Source organism: Struthio camelus, chromosome 1 (genome assembly GCF_040807025.1).
Source record: "Struthio camelus isolate bStrCam1 chromosome 1, bStrCam1.hap1, whole genome shotgun sequence".
In the NCBI taxonomy this organism is placed as follows: domain Eukaryota; kingdom Metazoa; phylum Chordata; class Aves; order Struthioniformes; family Struthionidae; genus Struthio; species Struthio camelus.
The window spans coordinates 46831583-46844030 of record NC_090942.1 but is presented as its reverse complement, the minus strand read 5'-3'; the positions used below and the strand labels follow the sequence as shown (position 1 = coordinate 46844030).

The window sequence follows — 12448 nt, the reverse complement described above, 5'->3', positions numbered from 1 at the left end:
CTGTGCTGTAGAACCCATTAGTGAAGAGAAGGGGGAGAAAAAAAAAAAGGCAGGCATAGGTCATTGTGAATTTAGAAAATATGGTTTTCATATGTGCAGTTCCTAGTTTGTGTTTGATGAATCGCGGCCATGCAACATGAACAAAAGCGATGGCTCACACTCTAGAATGCTCGTTTGTTTGTATGTCCATGGGTATGAAACTGCAGAAAGCTTTTGCTGAAACTTGGGAAATTAAAGCCTGCTGCATCAGCAAACAGTTTTGTGAATCTCAATACACTGGGCATACGTTGCCCTCCCAGTTGCTTATAGGACAGGGAAGAAAACAGCAGGTACAAGAAGCTGGTCCAGCCACCCAGACTGGCACTAAGGGAATAAATGAATCATGTCATGCTGCTCTTAGTAGGTGTTAATACTGGCAACAGGCTTCAGGAGGCAGAAAAGTTGGGGTTAAAATTAAGCCACTCCATTGCAGTTTAAGTCAGGAAGTAAAACATTACTGAATTTGAGAATTTTACAGGTTTGATTTTACTGCTGGGGTTTTATGTAGTGCAATTGCCTTTGGCTGGAACTTAGGAGCTGGTCTGAAACCTGCCTCCTCCCCTCACCTGCCAATTTCACTGATAGAGAAGATTTTTCTATCTACATGAGGACCTGTTTTCGCCCTCCACTTTTCCAGGAAAGAGGTGTGATAAAAAGACATAGAGAAACATTATCAATAGTTTTGTGTCAGCATTGAGCATTCAAAAAAAGGAAGAAGTAGTCAGAATTTTGATTCAAAAAAAAACAAAAAACAACAACAGATGAGAGGAAACATGCTTCCAAAACACCTCTGCCCTTACATCAGAAAATTAACTACAGTAGGCTTTTCTCTGTCCTAAATACGCAGGCTGTGAATATGACAGTGAGTCTAGGTAGTAAAATTTAATAGAAGAAGAAATTGCAGAGGTAGCTCATGTTAGGTGCTTAAACAACTATGCCAAAGGGAGTAGCTCTAACTGTACTGAATCCCAAGGGAGTCTATGTAGACTTCTAATACGTATGTCAGTTACGGCAATCACATACATACTATGGGAACTTACACAAGTACAGTCCAGTGTACTAGAAACTCGTCAAAATTCATTTCATGTGAATAACTGAGCAGATGGTAGGCTGCAAAACTGATTAAGGGTAAATCTCCAACATGGGGACAAAAATTCATACTCTACTGCCAAATCTCTTCTTCATCCAATTTTTTGTTGAATGTCTTTTCAGACTTTGTAGCTGAAAGAATTAGACGAATTAAGTCCCAAATTTCAATAAAGACAAATAAACACTTTTTCTCATGAACAAAATATCCAGCTGAAAAATATGCCTCCAGCTCTAATTACACTGTCATCTTCTTGCTTACGTGTTTATGAAATCCTGCATCACTATGGGAAGGACATCAGCACTGTCTTTTCAGCTTAGGCTGCTGTTAATGGAAGGGACATGAACCTTGTCTATACCTGCTACCCTGAATACGTGAAGAAGTGAGACTGATAAAAGAAAAACGCGTCAAGAGATGACAATAAATAACTTTGATGAGAACAGATTAAAATTATGGCAAAGAGCGGGTGTTAGTAAGCAAGCATGCGTTGAAAAAGAAGAGGCAGATTATTTTATTGGTCTATCATGGTGAGGTATTCAGTGTTCAAAGTTGTACACAGCTCCTGTCATTTTTGCTAATGAGACACATTCTTTCATAAACATAGTTCAGATCCTCAAGGCACAAACCACCTCACATGTATCTTGTGTTTTTATCCCTGGAGAAATGTAAACAGTTTAATTCTGCTTGAAGAATTTGTGTACATTTTTCATCACTTTCTTCCCAAAGTAGGAGTATGCCACTAACATTTAATTCTATTGCTAAACCTTCATAATGAGGAGACAAAATTAAGAAGAAAATCTTTAGTGGCGCTCATTGTTTGCAAGAAATTATGAAATTTGTTTTTGTTCTTTAAAGAAAACCGAGGGACTTTTTTTCCCACAGAAACTTCAAGACTTTCTCTAGCAGATCTTGTATTTCATAAACTCAGCAATTCAAAAAATATCCAAAAAAACACAAGGGAGTCAGGGGTAGGAAAAAAAAAAAAGAGAGAGATTTATATTTTAATTGAGACACCTCTTCCTTCCTCCACCACAGGGGGGGAACTTTTGAATAAGAAGTTTTGTGTCTCAGAGAACTTCTAAAAAGAAACCCATACTGCTGACTTTCTGATATTACTCTCAGGTGCAAAATACAAAGATATCAACCAGAAAAGCAAGCTCAATTAGGAAATTTTACTGTATAGTCTACTTACAGTTCTATTCTAGAGGAAGGTCATCACTACATGCATATATTTGTCAGTATCTGAGAAATTTTAACTGGAAATGGAGATTACAGTAAAACAAAAAAACAGTAGAAACTGTCTTTCCAGAGTTGAATGTGATGGGCAGTGGGGATATAACGCTAACAGCTTAACTTCCAGTAGAAGCTAAAGATTCTCATCCATACAGTTTTTTTTTTTTTTTAAATCAAGCTTTGTATTTGACATCATTTGACAACATTTAACAATGTTTAACTCTTCCTAATTACGTTGTCACTTGTTGCTCACACAGAATCCTTCTGTTCTAACCTCCTCCTCCTTTTCCAAATTCAGCTACTTTTAGCAGCAACGGATCTGCCGGCAATTAATCTGAACTATTTTTCTTAACTGAATCTCCCTACGGTGGCCAAGGTCTTTTTTGCTGAAAGATTGGATAGGGCATAAGCAAGGTCAGAGTGAAAGCTTATAGCTGGGTGAAAAGTTGAGGAGGCTATTCTGACTGAGGCACAAAGATTAAGGGTATCAATAGAGCATAGGAAGGAAATGTGAAACTGCTAGGGTGAACGATGAAAACAAAACGTGGAAGAGAAAAACACAACATGGACAGGAAAGAGGATATGGTCAGAAAAATGGGAATAATGAGAAATGGAAAACAATTTAGAAAATAATTATTTTCATAAAGAAAATGAAGATTCATTTTCATCTAAAAAATATGTGAAAATTCAGGAGGGATTGGCGCTGTGCTATAAGTAACACAGAGCTAGTTTAAGCGGGGCTACAAGTTCATCTAGGTTCAAAATGGCAAGTAAATTTTGAAGATATGAAAAAGTCCAACTCTCCTGACTTCTTTTTTGTAGAAGTACGTCTTAGAAGATACCTAACTCGTTCTTGTTATACGCTTAAAGCGGTACTCCTGAAGAAGTGTAATTCAAAGCATGAGACACGCAATTTGGGAAGTACAGGTTACGCTCCCAGCTCTGCCATAGACTGCTAGTTCAGGCTAAACTCCGAACTCCTCTATAGCACAACTTTTATATCTGCAGAATGAAGATAATATTCCAATATACTTTTGAATATCATAGTCTAATTAATGTTACGAAAACATTTATAAAAGGAATCCTAATCCAATTAACATTAAGATGCCTTAGGATTCCTATTAAAATATATTTTTATATTAATATCAGCGCTTGTGATCTAAACTACTTAAAATAAAGTCATTTTCAGTCAAACAGAACTCCTTACTACCTGTTACAAAGCGCCACTATAGCTTCATAACGTATGACCTGTTACACGCAACTATAACTGTTTTGTTCCAGCACACAGGTGGGAGTATTTCAGTAATGGATAAAATGTTTCACAAATACCTCCCTGCCAAACTCCTTAAGTAGAAGGCACTACTGAAACGCAGTGATAAATAACGCAATACGCAGTTTTAAGGCTGAGGTCTTGCCATTCCTTTACCTCAGCAACTTGAAAGGCCTGAGACCGACCCCGGGTAGCAGCTGATTAACTCACCGTTAGAGCCAGAAGTTTTCCGTAGGTGAGATGCGCTGGGATGTGGTCGCTCTTGGATCTCAGTGACTCCACATACCAGTGCTCTGCTTCCGGCAGCCGGCTCATTCTCATGTAGGCTTCTCCTACAGGGTGAAACAAAAGCGAGTGAGAATACCCAAGACTTCTGTCGATTTATCATTTCATTTAAGATGTGCAAATAGTTTTACATTATGATTTGCTGCTTACTGAATGGGCAGAGATCTTGAAAAGGGTGAAACGCTTCTAACGCCTACAATTAAAAGAAAATATATAAAATAAATAGCCTTACAGACACTTCAGTGAGGAGATTCTGAGTTACGGCCTTATTAGGGATAAAAGAGCATGAGTGAGATGAAAGTCCTGTTGGAACAGAATTGCAAGTGAGAGCTCCAGCTGCGTAGTATCAATCAAAAGTCACAAAGTAACAGAAATTTTATCACATCTATTGTAGAAAAGCTATTTTCCATCAGTCTACACTGCACAGCATGGAGTGCAATGGAGAATACAGAATGTGCTTGCATTTAACCATAATACATCAGGAACTTTGTTTAAAAAAACTAGGGAAGGTTAAGAAAACAGTCTTGAAACTCCACGTGAGGAAGGGGAAGACATAAAACAAAGCTAGTCTCAGAGCATAATTAAGTTTGGTCACCTGCCACAATTAAATTCAATTAGAATATAGCATCAGTAATTTTAAATTGGCTAATCTTAGGGAGCCATGTACAAAATGACTAAAGCCGGACTCGTTTTCAAATTAAAATCCTTTACTGCTGGAGGCTGAAGCAGCCAACGTACAAGGACAACAGAAGAATGTGAAGTTAGAGAGCCACGCACTGTAGTACAGAGAGTACTTCAAATTACTGAGAATGAATTTAACCTACTGAGGAAGACAGGATTTGTTTCTAAGAAACAATACAATCAAATTTCTCAAAGGTTGGAAATAAGCAGTAAGTAGTAAATTAAGTAACAGTGAAGAATGGCAGCTTTCTGATTAACGCTCTGCATTTACACGGATCTTTTTCAAGGGCTCTAGATAAAAACATGTCCCTGTTCAAGTCAATGACGGAGAGAAAATGCCTACAGTGCAGTGAAGCCTTCAGCAGCTCACCAGCCAATTCTTTCTGAATAAACGGCTAATATTTTCCCCAATGTATACAGTCACAGTTTATCCAAAGCCACCACCGGAGGATCAAGAGAAGGCTATGGCTGACCCAAGCAGGGGATGGCCAGGCCATCTCCAGGTGAGCCACTGTCCCCAGTTCTGCACTACATGGAAGTGAAAAGCCGTGAAGGCAAGAGAAAGAGAGGACCTATACGCTCTGCTCAAGCTTGATGCCCACTATCACAATCCCGAAACTCACAGAAAAAGGTACCACCTATATGCTCAAAGAAGCAAAACAGAAGGAACTCTTGTATCATGGGAGGTACTTCACCCTGAGTATTTATTGGGACTACAGAGGATTGTCTCAATAAAAGAAAACTGAACAAGGCCCAGCGAAATTGTTCGCTATCTTTGTCCTCAGAGGATAGGAATCCCAGGCTAAAAGTGGGACATAATTTTGAGTTTCAGGGCATAGGGCACAGTGTGTGTAACATGACCAAGCCACTGCCCTCAGATAACATATGAGTGTGATATAGAGTGAGAAGTCACCCTGGGCCATGGCTAGGGCAGCAACATGATTTTTATGAGCAGCTCAAGTTTTTCCAAAAAAGGAGTGCAAGCCTGTCAATTCAGAAGACCAGGATTTCTAATTCAAAGATCTGCAGTTCAAGGATCACACTCATTCACTGGTCTTGGATATGTGATTATATACAAAGAAGCAGTAGTTACTCCAGTCCCAGAAGCACACAAGTCATTGTGTTGCTCGTCAGGGCCAAACTAAAATGGCATTTGCAAACATAAACATACAAATTAAACAAAGCCAGGATCAAATTCAGGTGTCTTATGGCCATTTACAGTATGCCAACACTGCAAATAAGTGACATCACATTATATCTTATTAAGCACAAAACAACAAAGTCCTGAAGAAAAGTCTTGAAAAGACAGGAAAAGCCAGAATTCAAGTTATATGCTCTCCTTACCTCCTCTCCCTGGATGTACGCTTTATGACATAATGTTTAATTATTTGACTGCAAACTATTTTTCCCCACAGGCCCTTGGCTCATTTAGCATAAAGGAAATGAGGAAACCATATTGTCTTTTCTTTTTTTTCAGTGGAAAATTTCAGCCCAACCTGTTAGATAGAGTCTGGCAAAGCTACAAGCAATTAACAAGATCTTTTAAAAAGAAATGTAAGCAGCCATAAAAGATGGAGTTATGATCTCCTAGTATTACATGCCCAATACATTGCCAAATTTTAAAGAGATCTTAGATTCTCATCTATTTTCATGATGGGTTCTGATATAAGAAGAGATTAACATCTTCAAAGAGTACTGGGAAACTCAATTTTTAATGGGTTTTAACAGCTCAAGTACTTTACAAGCTAACCTCCTAAAACGTGTAGGGTATTTCAGAGATGGATGGCTAGAAACGAAACTACAGTACGTCAATCTAAATGTCAAACTGTGGACAAAGTTTCCCTGAAGACTTTAGAGGAAATTCTCCATAGCTTTTTTTTTTTTTTCCTGAAGAGTCTGCTTTCTGCCTATAAATCTCCTATAGCCAAGAACCACTGTATTATAAGCAAATAGAATATGTGATGACAATTGAAGGAAGGCCTGTTCTGTTAGGGATATTATGGATGCCTTATTCCAAATGATTTATAGAGACACCTCTATTTAATAAGAAATTAAAAAAAAAGTTGAAAACTAGCAGAGGTTCTGCCACTACCACACTCAAGGAGTAGAATAAAACCAATCAATTGGTAATTAAATGTTAAGCCAATGAAGGGATTCTATTTGTTAGACTAAAGCAATTTTAGTAAAAGCTATTCCAACGCCAGATGTTTTCTCAGTCACTTTATTGGAAAACTATGTATGGATTGACTTCTGTTATTCAGGACATATTTGTGTGTCTAAGATTAAAACAAGGAGAATAATATTTGTCAGTTACAACTGTGTATTGTTATAAACTAGCAGCATGAATGCTTTAATCATTAGGAAAAAAACAGAATACCCACTGGCAGAAAATATGCAAATCAATGTTTCATGTGAGCAGGTCTCTATATTTACTTTAGCAATTTCTGAGATCATAAAATCTTTTTAAACTCATGCTAAAAATCTGAAAGGTTACAGGAAAAAAAAATTATTAATGAAACTTTTCAGATCTACGAAGTTCAAGAGTTATATTCTACTTTGCTATTAAAGGTCACAACAGCAGAAAAGGAAATTCATAGCAGTGGAAACCTTAGGACATAAATTGACACCTACTCAGTTCCTTAAACCAGTTCAACATGCAGCCACACACAGCCGTGGCTGCACAACAAATGGTAGCAAGAAGTTCAGCAATCAACTGGAGTAAAAGGAGACAACTCAGTCACTCAAAATGTTTCAATTTTTTTTACAAGGGTTAATTCAGCTAATATTTTTTGTTACTTATTTGCCCATTTTTCAACCTATTCTACAACAAAGAACATGGATTATCACATTGTAACTAATATTAACTAACTTAGCACAATGAAAAACGTTAATATGTAGGTGATTCACTGTTTAAAGGTAGGTACACATAGTTCATTAGCATCTCCGTTAATATCTTATGAGAAAGGAATTAGTGCTACGGCAGCCAGACTGCTGCACAACCCAAGCAAAGGCAGTCTCCTTGAGCGGAGCACGTTAAGAGTTAATAAGGAGAGAGTACAATGGGACTGTGGGTGTAATAGCTTCGTGCCTCTATAGATGCCATGTACACCTGCTTTAGATTAAGAGCATATGTCCTCCTGTGGTCCTCCTCCGGGGACCTCAAAAGATATGGTGGAAAAAGCTGCAAAATCATCTCCACAAAGAGGAGATGTAGGGTAAATCTGCCTTGCATTATCCGTGTATATGCTTATTAACTGCACTCAAAATTTCAGAATGGCGAAGTTTTAATATAGGAAATCTCAAAATAGAGCTTGGCATGGACCAGAGCAGAACTCAGAATGAAAGATGGAGATACACTTTAAAAAGTAAAAGCTCTATGGCATAAATTCAGTCAGGATTTGGATTTCATTCTTCCATAATTTCTTTGGATTGGGAGCAGCCAAAGCTTAGCTAAGGAAATGATGGGGACGTCCGCACCCCCATGTGCCCACAATAGTACATGTGTTTGCGTCTAAACGCAACCATGCAGCCTCCTTGTGCAAATCAAGGCTGCAGCTGCCCTTACCATAAACACACCTTCCTATATAATAAATTTCTTTTTCTCCCTTAGGTACCAGTCATGCATGAACATAATAAAACTAGAAGCATAGTTTGATGTTATACTACACTGATGTTTAAGATATACTGCCAGACATTAAAGGAGTTGTTAATAAACATGCACCGCATACACATATCTGAAACAACTGAAGCATATGATCTTAATGAGCATCAAGCTCCGCATACAGATAAAGCATAATCTAATGTTCCCCCTCCCCTTTCACAGAATAATCTCCTTGAAGATTTCAAGGAATGCACTGATTGTATTTTAAAAAGAGTTTTTGAGGGATGGGAGTCAATCCACATTTACTCTGGTTGAGCAGATTCTTATAGGCCTCAGTTAGCCAAAGCAAAGCCCTTGATCTGATTTAAGTAGAATGCAAATCTACTTGTGACGAAAAATATGTAAAGTGGAAAAGGGATATAAATTAAGCGCAAAATAAAATCAGTTTCAGCATAGAACAGAGCAGACTTAGCACAGTTGTTTACCGCTACACAAAGACTGCCAGTGAAGGAAGTAAACTGACACAGATGGACGCATGGAGCTCACCTGAGAGAGATAATTTCATTTTCAGTTTCCAACAGATGTGCTAACAGCAGTAAATCACAAATGACAAAACGACTAGGAATTCATAACTGAACAAGTAAATGGTTGTACTCCTTTCTTGCCTTTTATTTTATTTATTAAACATTTTAAATACTTTTTTTTTGGTCAATAAAACATTGACACTATGCCAGTATAATTTTCTTTAAAATACTTTTAATAGAAGCACTTTCCACTAGGATCATGCCCAACTGGGATCTCTGTAGTCCAGTTTCAATATTTGACTACATTTTTGGTTTGCAAATGTTATGATTGTACTTATTTTTACATAAAAAATCCCAGAATGTTTAAATTAAAAATGTATTTCAGGCTTAGGCTCCTCCTGGCCTTTTCAGAATACTGTCTAAGCAAATTCAAGCATTTTATAAGAAAATACCAATCAGCGGTCCAAAGGGACAAAAATAAGAAAACCTGAGAACCTGGAAAAAAAGCTGGTCCCAAACACTGCATCCCCAACCTGCTCAGCAAATGCACTGCTGTAACCTTTGCACCCAGATTGAATAATTAGATTCCACTATACAAAACAAAGTGAAAAAACAGGAGACATTTCAATCAGCCCAGAGATTCATGCATAGCTTTGTACAGCACATATAAATACAATAGTCTGCAAAGCCTCAAGAAGAGGAGGGATTAGGGTAGCCGGGTGGCGGGGTGGGGGAGAAGGAAGCACAACTGTTTACTCCCTTCCCTATTGGAGTAGACTTCACAATTACTATCTCCAGACCACACAATGAAAGATGCATATGGGAAAAAAAAAATCCTCATTTTCAACACAGGTAATTTTAAAAGCAAAAATGGTTGCAACGTTCATTTAGTAAGTATTTACCAGTAAAGCCTCATGAGACGTGCAGTCAGTACACTGATGACTGGAGCTCAGACAAGTGCAGGTACCATGCTTTTGTGTAAGTAAGCTAAGATGTGGGATATGTATTTCACAGCTTAATCATCTCCGGCTCTTAAAAATAAGTCTTGCACAGCATGAACTGTAAAACTATACCAACAAAAGTGTTTCAGAGTCCTAAATAATATTCAAAAGTAATTCAATAAAGAAGCATTGAACAGGAGCAAGGGGTAAATGGAATAAGAGCCTTAACAATATTAACAGGTTTGTACCAACAGCCACATCCACCTCAAAGCATAATCAAATAAAGGGATAGTTATAGTACAATCATCAACACAGAAACTCTCTCTCTGCATGCTAAGCCTTTGTACTTATGATGCAAACCTCTGCACCAGATGTAAAACTTGGCTCCTCTTTCCTGCTCTGTACCTGGCTTCCACTAGTGTACGATTTGTTTTCTGTCCACGTGCAACGTAGCAGATTAGGGAGGAGAAATCCAAACTCTAAACCATGTATCCCTTAACTGTATTCAGTCCTGCAGCGTTACCTTCTTTTGTAACTTACATCTCTCCTCAAAACTGTTTGCAAGACTTTGCAATAAACGCACTTGAAAACAGACATTCAGACGGTCGCTGGCAAGGGCAGATGAAGCGCGATCGCGGCGTTTGTCTTTAACTATATGACAATAATTCGCCAAACAAAATCCGAACAACGCCACCCCAACATCTTTTTTCTTACTTTTCAATATTAAAATAAAGCTCCCATGCTCCACCTCACACCACTTAACTGGCAGGACTATGAATTACTGTAGCAGGTGGGCCAGTGTGGTTTTAAAAGCAATGTAATACAATCAACTGTACAGTATCAGATTTCAAGGAACGCAAAAGACATCTAGGCTAGAGGCTGATCCTAAAGCAATCCTAATATTGGCATTAAAGTGTTCAAGATCCCACAGGGACCATTTTATCTTTTGACCTCAGGTTTTAATTGAAACTTTAAACAAAATATATTACCTATCTAATGCAGCTGAGCTGGACTCTGGCCTTTGTAGTCCATGTTGTAATGCCAAGCAAATTAATCTGTGTAACCTTAGTACGTACTTTTTAATTTACATCAAAGAAAAATGACATAGAGAAAATAAATACCAAGCCAACCCTATACAGCCTGTTGAATAATTATTTTGATTCTAGTTTTAGAGTCTTAATTTTTAGCTGTTTTGTGTTTTTCTTTTAAGAAAAAAAAAAATGAAAAGGTTTTACTTCTTGGTACAAAGCCAGAGAAACATATGGTTTCCTTAGCTGAGTTGCTGCACACCTGGCAAAATAAATCACAGCGACAGCAGACCAAAATCTACCCTGCAACCCTGCAACCTTTCATATGCACAAACTTCGAACATCTGATGCTGGTCTCCTGGCACTGCCTTTTGTAACACGAAAAAAAAAGTCAAACGGATGGCTTGGTTCTTAAGGCCCAATACTCCTTTTGAGTTTAAGAGGCAAATTACTTCTCGGCATTTTCAAGGCTGAGTGTCAGCTGGGCAGGTTGGCACACAGGAGGAACGAGCCCCGGGGCCTGCCAGGGGAAAAGGCCAAGAGAAGCAAGGGCAGGAAAGGCCCTGTAACACAAATGGGCAAAACAGGTGTTGCAAGGGCTTAACACTGCTGGAGTGCTAATGCTACCGCACTCGGAGTGCCGCCGTTCAAAGCCTAACTCAGTTAAAACGGCGAGTCTCCTGTTTATTCTCTTCCGAGTATGTCGTGCATGGCACACTGGGGGAAAAAAGCCTCCAGAAAATCTTCAATGAAATGATAGAATAGTTATTAGAAATTAAGGAAACTTCATTTTCTGAAGTCACAGCCTTAAATCTAACACAGAACCAAGCAGAGCAATTGCCAGAAACTCAGCATACATCAATCACAATGACAACTGCAGTAGACAATCCTCAAACGATTCTTGGATTTCACGATAAACCATGAAGATTGTTATCCACATGTAGAGAGAGGGGGAAGGAGTCTTCCTTCCCGAAAATATGAGGTGCGTTTCCCAGCTTCTCCCTCCTTCCTTCGCCGGAAACGAGCAGAAATCAAGCATATGGTGAGTGGGCGCTGCTCACAGTCGGGTTCGCACAGTTCCAAGCATATGAGACAGGACTGGCCCTATTTCCGTTCTTCCAGTCTCCCATTTAAAGGCAAGAAGCAGGCAGACAAGTTTATCTAATGCTATATATCAAAGAAAGTTATAGTGAACTTGTTTATAATTTTATCTCCAATATCAAAACAGAAATAAATAATCTAGTTGGCCTTCTGGTGCCCAGTGACACAGCATGAACTGCAGAGTGGATGCGCTCGTGATAATGGATGTGCTTGCCTTGTTCCCCTGTCACACCCAATGCCAAGAGATGACTGAACAGCTGTTTAGGATTGATCTCACCCAGCTTTAGCTAGTAAGTCTAAGCTAGTCATCTCAACTCCTTTTCCGGGACACGTACGCTTGCAAAGGATTATTCATACAATCCAATCTAGGTGTCTAAGAGATGTGCTGAATCGCTCCCCAGAGGTATCTTTTTCTTTCCACACTATAAAGGGAGTGTAGCTATCCAGCTCTGACTTGTTACCTAATCTTTAGGCTTTTACAGTTAGGAGAGCCTAAACTAATCCAGTGTGTGTAACTGAAGTCATGGAGCTCAGGTAGATGCATCCAGGACAGCCTTAAACAAGGCAGCCCAAGTCCCGCTATTAATATAGCTGCATTGAGCTAATCCGAGTCATTACCTGACTCCTCACCCAGCCTCTTGGATTGCCTTTGCCATAT

General features: G+C 38.7%; 1 protein-coding gene across 1 annotated transcript in view; it reads right to left on the bottom strand.

Moving 5' to 3' along the window:
- The window catches only part of TMTC2 (transmembrane O-mannosyltransferase targeting cadherins 2), a 256213-nt gene that overhangs the window by 56865 nt on the left and 186900 nt on the right, over positions 1-12448 (bottom strand). The window contains exon 8 of the mRNA XM_068936498.1: positions 3840-3961. Within this exon, the coding sequence (XP_068792599.1) occupies positions 3840-3961 (122 nt within the window). The remainder of the gene's footprint in view (positions 1-3839; positions 3962-12448) is intronic.